The sequence below is a fragment of the Antechinus flavipes genome, chromosome 3, assembly GCF_016432865.1.
Source record: "Antechinus flavipes isolate AdamAnt ecotype Samford, QLD, Australia chromosome 3, AdamAnt_v2, whole genome shotgun sequence".
Lineage (NCBI taxonomy): Eukaryota > Metazoa > Chordata > Mammalia > Dasyuromorphia > Dasyuridae > Antechinus > Antechinus flavipes.
In genome coordinates, this window is record NC_067400.1 from 609,648,007 (window position 1) to 609,661,181 (window position 13,175).

General features: G+C 61.7%; 1 protein-coding gene across 9 annotated transcripts in view; it reads right to left on the reverse strand.

The window, feature by feature from the left end:
- Nucleotides 1-5,315: 5,315 nt before the first annotated feature.
- Nucleotides 5,316-13,175, reverse strand: part of MIB2 (MIB E3 ubiquitin protein ligase 2) — a 49,160-nt gene continuing 41,300 nt past the window's right edge. For all 9 annotated transcript variants that reach the window (XM_051988808.1, XM_051988810.1, XM_051988812.1 and 6 more), the window contains 16 exons: nucleotides 12,355-12,461; nucleotides 11,963-12,157; nucleotides 11,405-11,547; nucleotides 11,023-11,130; nucleotides 10,802-10,906; nucleotides 10,262-10,424; nucleotides 9,954-10,087; nucleotides 9,208-9,356; nucleotides 8,941-9,097; nucleotides 8,557-8,711; nucleotides 8,146-8,272; nucleotides 7,769-7,999; nucleotides 6,943-7,121; nucleotides 6,647-6,846; nucleotides 6,458-6,523; nucleotides 5,316-6,285 (listed from right to left, as the gene is read on the reverse strand). In XM_051988808.1, coding sequence (XP_051844768.1) covers nucleotides 6,041-6,285; nucleotides 6,458-6,523; nucleotides 6,647-6,846; nucleotides 6,943-7,121; nucleotides 7,769-7,999; nucleotides 8,146-8,272; nucleotides 8,557-8,711; nucleotides 8,941-9,097; nucleotides 9,208-9,356; nucleotides 9,954-10,087; nucleotides 10,262-10,424; nucleotides 10,802-10,906; nucleotides 11,023-11,130; nucleotides 11,405-11,547; nucleotides 11,963-12,157; nucleotides 12,355-12,461 — 2,464 coding nt within the window. In that variant the 3' untranslated portion in view covers nucleotides 5,316-6,040. The remainder of the gene's footprint in view (nucleotides 6,286-6,457; nucleotides 6,524-6,646; nucleotides 6,847-6,942; nucleotides 7,122-7,768; nucleotides 8,000-8,145; nucleotides 8,273-8,556; nucleotides 8,712-8,940; nucleotides 9,098-9,207; nucleotides 9,357-9,953; nucleotides 10,088-10,261; nucleotides 10,425-10,801; nucleotides 10,907-11,022; nucleotides 11,131-11,404; nucleotides 11,548-11,962; nucleotides 12,158-12,354; nucleotides 12,462-13,175) is intronic.

Here is a 13,175-nt window from a genome sequence, read left to right on the forward strand (position 1 = left end):
CTGATAGCTTGGGTTTCTATTTCTAAAAATTATCTGTTCATATTCTTTGACAGTTTACTCATTGGGGAATGGCTTTTATTTACCTCAATTTGAATCAGTTCCTTCTAAATATTAGAAATCAAACCTTTATCAGAGAAAAGCCCTACTAAGAGTCTTCCCTCCTTCATTTGTCTGATTCCCTGCTAATTTTAGTGCTTTGATTTTTTTTACATTGTTATTTTATTTTATTTAATAATTACTTTATATTGACAGAACCCATGCCAGGGTAATTTTTTTACAACATTATCCCTTGCCCTCGTTTCTGTTCCGATTTTTTCCCTCCTTCCCTCCACCCCCTCCCCTAGATGGCAAGCAGTCCTATATATGTTGGATATGTTGCAGTATATCCTAGATACAATATATGTGTGCAGAACTGAACAGTTCTCTTGCTGTAGTGCTTTGATTTAATTTGTACAAGAACCTTCAAAGTTTTACCTAGTCAATATTTTTACCTTCTGTGACCCTGTCTTATATCCTCTGTTTGGTCATGAACTCTTCCTCCTCTGTAGATCTGATAGGCAAAAATTCTTTTTTTTTTTTAAACATGCAATTTTAAAAAATGATTTGTTTTCCCCAGATACGTGTAAAATTATTTTTAGTTATATACATACATTCATTTTTTACATATTTCCATAGGAATCATCTTGGGAGAGAAAAATCAGAACAAAAGGGAAAAATCATAAGAAAAAGGAAAAAAAAGGTGGAAATAACATGTGTTGATTTATATTCAGTCTCTATAGTTTTCTCTCTGAATGCAAATGGTTTTTTCCATCAAAAGTTTACTAGGCTTGCTCTGGATCACTGAACTGCTGGGAAGAATCACGTCTATCACAATTGATCATCGCACAATCCTGCTGTTACTGTGTACAATGTTTTCCTGGTTCTGCTCATTTCGCTCAGCATCAATTCATGTAAATCTTTCCAGGCTTTTCTAAAATCAGCTTGTTTTGTTTTGTTTTTAAATAGAAAAATCATATTCCATTACTGTCATAGACCCTAACTATATGGTAATCTATTCTAATTTTTGTCACCTTTTAGAGTTGTCATTTGGAGCTGAACTTTCTCATTTTGTGGAGGAGGAAATAAAGGTCCCGAGGACTTTTTCAGGGTTATCTAGTGAATTAGTAAAAGAGCTAAAATTTGAACCCACTCCGTCTCCAATTACTTCCATCTATATGGGTGGGACAGTAGCTAGAGCATTGAGCCTGGAGTCAGAAAGTCCCGAGTTCAAGTCTACCCTCAAACACTTACTAGTAGTGTGAATTTGGGCAAGTCACTTCACTGTTTGCCTGTTTAATCAACTGTAAAAATAAATAGCATTTTCCTTCCAGGATCAAGTAAGAAAAGAATTGTAAAAGTCCTTAGCACAGTGCCTGAGCCGCAGTAAGGGCCATTTAAATGCTTTTTTCTCTTCCTTTCATTTCCCTTTCCTCTCTGTTCCAAGCCACGTTCCCCCTGATTCTGGACCGTGTTCCGCAGGGGAATGCCCGCTCCGTTGTCTCCCCTACCTGGCCCGGTTCCACCTCCTTGGACTTCTCCACACTCTCTCCCCTCCCTGAACTCTCTGGCTGGGACTGTATTTATGGCACTGGCACTTAGTAGGTACTTATTTAAGTAGATACTTAATAAATCCCCAATGAAGGTTCAATAAATGTCCAAATGAAGTGAATGATTGAATGAACGAATGTTTGTAGGCTTTCCTAGCCCCCAAGTATAAATGAGTGAATTATTGTCCCCGAATGATGGATAAGGCAGTGAAAGAATGACCGGTTATAAATGACTGTGTGAGAAATGAATTAACGGGGAATAGATGGGAACAAGTCAATACGTGAGGGAAGGAACGAAGGTGAACGAATGCATGAGCAAGTGAATAAACGAACGAAAGCAACAACAAACCCACGTTTGTGTCCCGGGGCCCGGGAAGGACTTGGGAGGCCCGAGGTGACCTTCTTGGCTGGGGACCTCGCCTTCCCACCGAGGGGACGCCCGGATGGCAGACAGCTGCTGGGGGTGGGGGCCCCCAACCAGCCCGTAGGGCTTTCTGTTTGAGACACGGCTCAGACTTGGCCCTCAGGAAGGCGGCCCTGCCTCGCTTTCCCTTGTCTGTGTGCAAGCGGGAGGGGGCCCGGGAAGGTGGGGGCTGGGGAACAGTGTGGTGGGCCCAGCCACGCGGAGCACACAGACCGGCTGGAGATTCTTGGAAAGTGTGGCTCTCTGGGCCTCCAGCCGCCGCCCCGCACTCTTGGCCGCCTCCATTCCCCTGGACCGCATCCCTCCTTCCCTTTCCAAGACCAAATATTTGCTCAGGATGTGGCTGCTGAGGCTGTTACCCAAACCGTGGCTCCCCCGGCCGGCCTCCTTGTGGGATGGGAGGAGGGGAGGACAGACCTTGGCTGGGAGGCAACATGAAGGCCCTCGAACCCCTAGGGAGGGTGCCAGTTCAGATCCTTCTGTGTACACAGTAGGTGCTGTATGATGAGATCCCCCAGGAGAGCTGGAGGGCTTCTGGGGTCAGGATCTGAACTGTGGCAGTGACGGGACCAGCCCCCGTGTGTAAAGGCCCCAGGGAAGTGGAAGGCTGGTACAGGAGAATGGGGGCCAGAGGACAGGAGCTCTGAGCCCCGCTTCTGGGAGGTTTTAGTCTGTGAAATTTAATGGATTTCCCCTAACTTTGAACTGAAATTTCTCTCAATTCCTGTAAAGCATTTTTGGGGGCCGGGGGCGGCCACTGGCTTCACTAGGGCCGCCAGAGGGGTCCCCGCTCCCCAAAAGGTTCCGATTCTCTGCCCTAGCCGGAGACAAAGAGGTGAAGTGAGGTTGGGAAGGGAGGGGCCACCAAGAGGGAGACCGGAGAGCAGAAAGCTTGGGCTTCCATTCCCTCTTTCCTTTGCTCGATTTTTCCAGGGTCAAGGGGAAAAAGCTGTGTGGATGTGGAGCGGGGAACGGGGAGGATGGCTCAGGATCCTGGCCTGGCCCAGGGCATGGAGCTCCGGGGTCTGGTGTGGAGCCGGGAGCGGGGAGGATGGCTCAGGGTCCAGGGTCGGGCCAGGGGATGAAGCTCCAGGCTCCGAGTCGGGACAAAGGGCACTTCTGGCTGAGCAACCCCAGGCCCAGCATCCTCATGGGTAAGATGACCGGCGCGTGCTCTCCCAATGGCAGCCGGGGTTATTTGGTCCTTTCCTCCCCTCAAACTCCAGGTTACTTTAGCTGGTGAGGGGAAGGCCGAGCCCACAGAGGGTGGGCGTGGGGGCAGGGAAGGGTTCTAGATCGGCTCTTCTCCATCCCCCCACCCCGCCTGAGACATGGGGAGGACGAGTGTGAGCACCCCGGCCCCTCGGTCTCAGCCCTAGGCTTGGGCTCCTTCCTCTGGGAATGAGGGGAGGACTTGGCTCCTTCCCCATCTCCTGTCCTGGTAGATGCGGCCGGTCACTCCCTCCCTCCCAGACCTCTATTCTCCCAGCTGCTGCCCTGCCCACTCTGGGTACCTGCTCCTGCTTCTCCTCTGGCCCCTCGCCTCTAGCAGCGAGGACCCAGAGGCGGCAGGGGTCCTGAAGCAAGGCTGGGGCCCCACACCCGGGTCATACTGCTCAGAGACAGCTTAGGGAGAGGCTGTGGACGCCCAGCTGAAAGCCCAAGGGGTGTGGATCAGGAAGACTTGTCTGTGTGATGCTGCCCAAGACACCTAACCGCTGCCTGCCTCAGTTTCCTTGCTTGAAAAATCGCACCTCCCTGCCATGGTGGTTGTAAGGACAAAAAAAGGCTGAGCCCCTTTGTACCTCTGGCACACAGTAGGTGCTATATAAATGATTGCTCCCGTACCCTTCATTGTTCAGACTTCTGATTTTTAGACCCCACTTGGGGTTTCCTTGACCAAGTACTGGAATGATTTGGCCACTTCCTTCTCTGGTTCATTTTACAGATGAGGAAACTGAGGCAAGCGGGGGGGAAGTGACGTGCTCTGAATCCCATAGCTAGTGTCTGAGGCTGGACTTGAACTCAGGTTTTCCTGATCCAGGAGTGGGCTCTAACCTGGGTACCACCTGGCTGTCCCACCCCTTCAATCACCCTGGAGTGAGCAGCAGGCAGGATCTGAACCCAAGACTCCAGTCGGTGCCCTCCCCACCCCACAAAGGAGCAGGGAGGCAGAGGCTGACTCAGTTCCTGTTTCCTTTTCCAGCCTGGACTTTGTCCCCCCAGGCTCGTCAGGACGGAGCTTCCTGCAGGAAGTCTTCCCTGATCCCCTCCCTCCCTCCAGCTGCTCCAGGACAGCCCGTCTCCATGCACTTAAGCCCTCAGTCCCTGATGCAGCAAATGCCCAGTGAGGCCCCACCCTCTGCCAGGCCGGAGACGGGCCCAGAGCTCTAGAACCTTGCCTCCGGGTCCGCCTGCCTCTGGTCTGCCCCCATCCCGGTCGCCCATCTCGGCTGCGTCCGCGGGCAGGGCCGGCCTTTTCCCGCGGGGGCATGGGGCTCTGGGACGGGCCTACAAGGCGCCCGCCAAAGGCTGCCCACAAGCCACCCCCTTCTCCTGTAAATTGAGACAATCGTGCCCACGACCCCCCAGCCAGAGGCGAGGAGCCCTTGGGGTCTGTGGGCACGGGCGCCCCGGGTGGGTGGCGGGGCTGTGACGGCAGACGCGGGCTCTGTGGTGTCCGGTGGAAACGGCCTCGGAGCGGGACCTGCTTCTGCCCTGGGCCCCATGGCGGCGAGGGGAGCACCCGGGGCCCTTCCGGCTCTGGGATCCTGGGCAAGCTTCCTCCACAGGCCAGAGTCAGAATCCCGGTACCAGGCAAAGGGGCGGGGCCATGACTGGGGAAGGAAGGGTGCCCAGATAACCGGGGGAGGAGCCTGGCCCCACGTCCGGAGGGAGGGGTCAGACCTTTTCTGGGAGCGATGGCGGACAAAAGGCAAAATAAACCAGAGGTCGCAGGGAGGCTGGGGAAGGGGCAGTGAGCGGGGAACCCCTGCTGGCTCCCTGGCAAGCTGCTCCCCCGGCCCCCAAGCGAGGCCCGCTGGCAGCGCGACGGGCGTCCTGGAGGCCTCCCCGGAGGGCGAGCCAGGGCCCGGGAGCCGGCTGCCTCCAGCGGGGCCAAGTGAGGCCAGGGAACTGGAGGGGTGCCCACAGGCTGGTGCTGGTCAGGCTCCGGGCCGGGGAGGGAGGGGGGCCCGAGCCTCTGCCCCCTCGGGGCTCCCACACACCACGGGGGAGGGCAGCAAAGACCCCCAGACAGCCCCAGCCCAGCGCCCCCTCCCCAAGAAGAGGCAGACACCAGCAAGGACAAAATTCATTTTTCCGTTTATAAAATGCGTGTGTGAGTGTGTGTGTGAGTGTGAGTGTGAGTGTGTCGGGGAGTTTTTGCAAAGGCAGATACTGGAAACATGGCTCTTGTGTAGCAGGACACAGCTGGTACCTGGGCTGGGGGAGGCGGGACGCCACCACGAGGATGCGGGGATCACAACACGCCACACAGAGCTCCCGGGCCGCAGGGCGCAAGCGCCGTGTCCCTGGGCACCGATGGCCACCGGCCCCTCCCACGGGGCGGGCAGGGCGGCTAAGAAGGGGGCCCGGGCCCCGACCCCCAGCCCCCAGCATTCCCAAACCCAGGAGTGGGGCAGGGTCCCCCTCAGCGCGGCGAGAGCCCAGAGGGGCCGCGGGCGGGCGGCCGGGGTCCAGCGCGCCGATTTCCACGAGAGCCGAGGGCCCTCCTTGCCCCGGCCGCCATGGTGCCCCAGGCTTCTGCCCCGAGGAGGGGCCCCGGAGACCCTGGGCCCAGCCCGGTGCCCCGCCCCCGTCGGGGAAGGACGAGTCCCTGGCTGCTGCCGCAGCCCCCTTCCTGCCACACCCCGGGCCTCCCCGGGCACGGTCGGGCACTCGTGCCCCGCAGCGGCAGTCCGAGGCCACGCGGGGGGGCGCCCCAGCCTCCTGACGCCGCGGAGGCCGGCCCGAGCTGCGGGCCCTGGCGCCCGGCGGGGGTCGCGGCCCCCAGCTAGGTCTCGCGGGCTCAGACAAAGATCTGGATGCGGTCGCGGATGGCCTGGCGGCAGATGGGGCAGACGCTGAGCGCCGAGCTGCACTCGAGGCAGGAGCCGTGGCCGCACTGGAAGACCAGGCGGATGTGGCTGTCGATGCAGATGGGGCAGGTGATGCGCTCCTCCATCTGCCGGTAGCGGCTCTGCAGCTCCTCCATCAGCTGCCGCTGGCCCGCGCACTCCAGCCCCGACAGGCCGCTCTCCACCTCGGTGCTGTCTGCGGCCGGACACGGGGCGGGGGCGCCCGGGTCAGGGGGGCCTCCTCTGGGGGCACGCGGCCCAGCCCCCCGAGGGGATCCAGGAAGGGGAACACGGCCCTCCACAGCCAACTGCGGGGACCCACTCCCAGCCTCCAGGGGACCCCCCCCCCACCCCGAGCCCCTCCCCACCTTGTCTAAGCTTCTTGTTGATTGTCACTTGACAGCGGATGCACTTCTTCATCCTGCGGGAACACTCTGGGGGCGGAGCACAAGGGGCTGCTGGGCTGGGGTCTGGGCAGACTCGGCCCCCCTCCCCCCACGTCCCTCACGCCCCCCTCCCCCCACGGCCCCCACGCCCCCTCCCCCGAGGCCGCTCACCTTCGCACACGATGCTGTGCTGGCAGGGCAGGAAGAGCACCAGCAGGGCCAGCTCCGAGCAGACGAGGCACTCGCAGGGCCCGGCCCCGGGGCCGCCGCCCGCCCCCCCCACGCTCAGGTTGGTCATGGTGTTGGGGGTGCTGTGCATCCTCCGGAGCCCGCAGCTCCTCCCCAGGTAGCCCCCGGAGCTCTGCTGCTCTCTGCCCGTGGACGTGGGGGGAGGGGGAGAAGCGTCAGTGACTGGCCCAGCCCCCAAACAGGACCCCCCCCCCCCCCCGGCCCAGCCCCAGTCCCACCTGAACCTGTGGGCAAAGCCCCGAATGGCCTGGACCACGCGCCCGTCCGTGACCACATCCAGGGGGCACTTGCCCCGGTGGTTGGCGTAGTTCACGTCGGCGCCCTCCTGGGCCAGGAAGCAGGCAATGGCGATGCCCACCGTCAACTCCGTGCTGCCCAGGAAGCTGGAGGCCTGGAGCTGGGGGAGGACGGGCAGGCTGGCACAGGTGCCCAGGGGCGACGTGCCCAGGAGGAGCATCCATCCCAGCCCCCCCTGCTTCCCTGCTCAGCTCCTTAGTATTTCTAGTCAGAAAACAGGCTCAGAACCCCCGGGGGGTCCCCAAGGGCATCTGGGAACAGCAGCGGTGGCCGATGTCTGTGGGGGTTGGTGCCCAGGGGCCTCGGGAGATTCGGTCCTGACTGAGGTGGGGACCCCCAGGGCAGAATTCCCAGGCCCTCCCCTCCCCTCCCCCGGGCTCACCCACAGGCCCCTGCAGTGGCCCCGCCCGGGTCTGCCCGCTGCCCCCCAGCAGAGCTGGCTGGCAGCAAAGGGCCCCAGAGAGAGGCTGGCACTCCATCCCCCGTCTGAGGCCCCTTTGCTGAGCGTCGGAGGCAGGGCCTTTCCCTGAGCCAGGCTCTGTGTGTGTGTGTGCCGGGGGAGGGGACACGGCTGGCACCGGGAGAAAGGCTCCTTGTGCAGGGAGCCCAGGGCCGGGGGGAGCCTATGCCAGGGAGGGGGCGGGGGGCCCGGTCAGCCAGGGCCACGGGACCTCGGCAGGTGCCCGTTTCACGGTGCTCGGGGCCGGCCACAGCCAGGGCGTTCCCAACGCCCGCCACGCGCCCTACCCGGGAGAAGAGCGAGGCTCCTTCGCCGGCCCCGGAGGCCTCGGCCGGGGGGGGCAGCAGCTGGTGTTTCTCCAGGGCGATGTGCATGGCCGTGTCCCCGGCCTCGTCCTCGGCGTTGACGTCGCTGCCGGCGCTCACCAGCAGGAGCAGCAGCGCCACGTGGGCCTGGGTCACCGCCAGGTGCAGCGGCAGCTGGTGGCGGTTGTTGCGGAGGTTCACGTCGCAGCGGCCCTGCGGGCAGAGGCGGCCACGGCGTCAGGCTCCCCCGCCGGCCAGGGGGACGCCCGCCTTCTCGGGCACCGCTCGTGCTGCTTCCGAGGGTTCGGGGCCCCCAGGGGCAGTGCTGGCACCCGCCCCGGCCCGGCCTCGGCTCCCACCTCTTTGATGAGGATCTCGGCCACCTCCCGGTGGTTATTGAGGGCGGCCAGGTGGAGGGCCGTGAAGCCATCGTCCTTTTTGGTGTCTGCCAGCTGCCGGGCCCGCGCCAAGATCCTCCTGACGGCTCTGCTGGGAGGGCAGGGGCTCGTGGGGGTCCTGAACGCCCGGGGGGGCTGCTCGGGGAGGCGCGGCCTCTCGGCCCGAGGGGATGGCCTCAGAGCCGGGAGCGGAACCCGGGGGCAGAGGGATCCCAGCTGGGGCCAAGGGCAACGCTCTTGTCTGGCACCGCCCCAAAGAGCCGGCGTCCGGCCTGAGGCCGTGGGCATGGAGCCCTCCCCAGCCTCCTCCCAGAGGGGGCTCAGGGCTCGCTCACTCCCGGCCCGCCCCCGGCCCCTTCCGGCCCCACTCACAGCGCGCTGCCTTTAAGTGCCGCGTGGTGGAGAAGGTTGAAGCCTTGGCAATTGGAGGCGGTGAAGTCGATGGTGGGCACCTCGGTGAGGATCTCGATGATGCCCTTGGCGTCTGCTGAGATGGCACAGTGCAAAGGGGTGTCTCCACACATGTCCTGCGGGAGGGCGAGGACGCCGCTCAGGCCCTGTGCCCACGGGCGGATGCCCGGCAGAACCAAAGCCACGCCCCCGTGAGCGAGAGGGCCGCCTTGCCCAGGGTGCAGAGCAGGGAAGAGGCTCCGGGCCGTGCCCAGGGACTTGTGGCCGGGACGTGGACGACAGCGAAAACTTGGGCCGAGGAGGGATGGGGGGTGGAGGGTGCACGCGAGGGAGACCAGAACCTACAGGGATGTTGACGTCGCAGCCTTGCTCACACAGGACGCGCGCCACCTCCGGGAAGCCCTTGCGGACTGCCACGTGCAGGGCGGTGCACTTGGCGTTATTGATCAGGTTGGCACTCGCTCCCCGGCTCAGCAGCACCCGGGCCACCTCGGCCTGGTTCCTGGATGGGAAGAGCCACGGGCAGCGCTGCTGAGGGGGTGGGCGGAGCTGCCGGGGGCCCTGCCCGCCCGGGGAGACCGCCCATGTGCCCACCGCCCCCGGGCGCCTCACCCAAAGGCCGCGTAGTGCAGCGCGGTGTCTCCCTCGTCGTCCCGCACGTCTGTGCCCGCGTGGGCCTGGAGCAGCAGCCGCACCAGCTCCACCTGGCCCAGGTGGGCGGCCACCTGGAGGGCGGTCCGGCCCTGGTTTCTGACATCCACCTGCAGGGATTGGGGGCGTCAGGCCTTGTCCTCTGGGCCCCCTCCCCCAGGGGCTGTGCTGACACACACAACCGACCCTTCTGAAGCCCCCCTACCTCCTCAGCCACCCCTTCGGCCCAGTAATGGGCGCCCCCACCCTGAAGGCATCTGACTCAGTGGGGGGGCGGTCACTGCGTGGGAAGAGCACAGTGTACAAAGAGCATCAAAAAATAGGAACCCCCCCCCCAAATGCCCAAGACTTTCCTGAGTTCCCAGTGGACAAGTCACTCCATCTGTTTTCCCATCACCCAAGGACAACCCCAGCCCCGAGTTCGGATCCAGCCTCAGACACTGACTAGCTATGTGATCCCATGTAAGTCTCTTAAGCCTCTGTCTGCCTCAGTCTTCTCAGCTGTAAAATGGGATGGCCACAGCACCTCCTGCCACGGGCTTGTGAGGACCAAATGAGGCCACCTTGGCAAGTGCCTGCTTGGCGCAATGCCCGGCCCGCAGTAGGAGCCGTGTAAAGGTTAACCCTGATGACTTTTGTCATGACTCTTACTGCTCCCACGGCCTGCAGCCTTCACCGGGACACTGCTGTGCCCTGTGCCCGCTTGCCTTGTCTGGGTGCCTCTTCACCAGCTCCAGCACCCTGGCCACGTTGCCGTGAGCCACCTCGGTCACCAGCCGCCCTGGCTGTTCGGGGTCGCTCTTCTGGGTGAGCAGCTTCTCCAGGACAGCACCCAGGGAGCCTGGGGAAGCCCCAAACCTCAGTGAGTTCGGGGGAACCCTGGCCAGCCCTCTGCCCGTGGGGGCTACGGACACAGGGCCGTCCCCCGCGCCTGCCCCTGCAGCTGGCACAGCCTCCGCCTCCACGCCATGGCAGGAGGGAGGAGCTTGCCCGCGCCCGCCCGCTGCCGCCTTACTCTTGGGCTCCTTGGCGCTCTCGGTGGCATTCAGGTTGGCGTCCGCCTCCAGGTGGTACGCCGTCAGGCAGGCGGGGTTGAAAGTCCAGGACTGACCGCCCACAGACACCCTCAAGTCTCCATCTCCGAAAACCTTCATCACTTTCCCGATGTGCCCCAGGGCCTAGGGAAGGGCAGGAGGGGAGGTCAGGAAAGCGGGCTTCCCTGGGGGGCACAGACAGGCCCGGGGGCCGGGCGAGGGGCCCCATCAGGTTGGGCTCCAGGAGCACGGATTGGGCCACTCTTGGCACCCCCAACATGTGCCTGGCACACAGCAGGAGCTTAACAGATGGACGGCCGACTTACACAAATCCTCTCAGACAAAGAATGGAAACGGCCGGGGTCAGGGGCTGGGGGCCCCGGGGCAGAGGAGAGGGGGTGTGTCAGTGGGCGCAGGGGTCCCTGCACTACCCCTGATGGCTAAGGCGAGGGCAGGATCTGAAGGGGCCAAGGAAGGCCTCTCCCCAGAGCCGGCCTCTCGGGTCGGGCCACAACACTCACCAGGGCCATGTCCTCCGTCCACTCGCCGTGCCCAGCCTGCAGCCGCTTGACCGTCTCCAGATCCTCAATGACCCGGACCATATCTCCGACCCAAAACGTGTTGTGCTACGGGAGAGAATGGGGGCCGGGCTGGGGCCAAGAGGCGGGGGAGCTCCCAGCTTTAGCTTTGGGGGCGTTTCTCGTCCCTCTCGCGCTCGGTTACCCACTCTCCCCAGACTCACTTTGGTCAGGGCGCCGGGATGGAAGGTCCAGCGGGCGTCACTACTGAACTGGACGCGTACGTCGCCGCGGTCAGTGATGCGGTGGACAGTCCCCGTCTGACCGATGAACTGCACCCGCGGGGAAGGGGAAACCGAGACAGACAGACAGCTCTCAGGGGCTCCCCTGGGCCCAGGGGCTACGGGGGAGGAGTGGCCCCGGCCCCACCCCCACAGCTGCCCTCCTTGGCTGCCGGTGGTCAGAGACCGGGGCCAAGCTGGGCCCCAAGAACCAGGGCAATCTCACTGGGCTTCCTCTCCCCAGGTTCCCCTCCCCTCCCAGGCAGTCTGAGCAAGCGCAGCTCCCTAGGAGAGACCCTCCCCAGGGCGATCTGGCCCAGCTCACCTCAGCCATCTTGGGGTTCCAGCCTCCATGGCCCTCCTGCATTTCCCGCAGAATGTCCATGGCCAGCAGACACTTGACCTTGTCTCCGTGCTGAAAGGGAGGGCTCTCGGCACTTGCCTTCCGCTGCAGCTCGGCGGGCTTGCCTGGAGTCGGGGGGGGAGGGAGGGGGACAGCCCCAAGTGAGTGCATGGTGGGGGCGGGGATCAGCCTCCACTGGTTATTGCACAAGCCTCTGCTTAAGAGGCCAGGCCTCCCTCCACCCATTCAGATTTCCAACCTGGAGAGGGTGGCACCCCCCCCCCCCCCGGAGTTGACCTGTCTAGAGCCGACTCCCCGCCTGTGTCCCAGGTCAGCATAAGAAATTAAATGGGAACTTGGGGGACTTCTGTGGGAGCCACAGACAACGAGCAGAGGCCGACACAGAAAAAATACCCCAAATTTCACAGTAAGTAGACCCCCACAAAAGTCCAGACTTCTGTGGCACAAAGGGAGGGCCAAACTGTTTCCGGGTCACTGGGGTACCGTGGAAGGACCCTGGGGCATCCCCCAGCTCCATACCTAGCCTCGGGAGGTGCTCTTTGTAATAGAAGCCTCCCGGCGCCTCCACCACGCACTTGAGGTCCACCTTGCCCTTGTGGCCCACGCGGTAGACGTTGGTGGTGCCGTCGGCCCAGGTCACGCTAGCCACGCTGCGGCCCGTCTCCACGTCCCACCCGCGGATGTCCATCACGCGACCTGCCTTCCCCTCGCCCCCTGAAAGGACGACGCCAGGTGTTCCTCCTTCCGCCTGAGCCTCCCTCCCTCCCAGCGTCCCGGGGCCCTGCTGCGCCATCAGGGACCCGCTCTTTCCGCCTTGTACGGGAACAGAGTCCAAGCTACCCCAGAGCCAGGCTCCACGTGGGCACAGGGGGTGGCAACGCAGGGCCCCGCACAACCCTCGTTGCACTTACCATCCTGGTTGCCCCATTCCCAATCTGGGCCCCGGAGGACCTTGGCACCTTGGAAGATGCCCCTCAGGGTGATTCGAGGCAGATTGTGGCGGGCACTCACTGTGACTCTGCAAGAGAGCAAGTTAAATTGTCAGTACTTACGTAAGGCTCAAGCAGGTAGTTAAAAATATAAAACAAACTTTGGTTAAAAAAAAAAAAAAAAAAAGGCCCCAAATTGTCTTTATGTATGATTGGGGAATAACAGAATACTACTTTTCTCCTGAGCAACTGGGGCTAAGTGACTTGCCCAGGGTCACACAGCCAGGAAGTGTGAAGTGTCTGAGGCCAGATTTGACTTCAGGGCTGGTGCTCTATCCACTGCGCCCCCTAGCTGCCCCTAGAATACTATTTTTTAAATGGAGTGGCTCATGCAGGACAAGGGCCTGGTGCCCTGACGCGGCCCAAGGGAGCCGCCAATCCAAAGGCGCTCCAAGTTCCCATTTTGATCAGTAACGCCGACGAAAGCTTCCCCGTCAGGGAAGCGGGACAATCGAGCGTGTTCCACCACGATCAGGAGCTGGCGTCGGGGACCCAAAGGAACGAGATTTAACCAGGATCAACTGAAGGTTCTCCCTGGCAGTTTCAAAAGGCAACTCCGCCGGCAGTGGCCGGGGTGGGAGAGCCAGTGGTGTTAGCAGACGGCAAGCTCGGCGGGAAGGAGTGAGGTGTCCCAGCAGCCCATGGGGCAGGCGTGAACGTTGCTGCATCATTAGCAACACGAGCCAAAAGCACAAAGAAGACACTTGGGGGAACGGCAGACCCCCGAGGAACACTGCATCCAG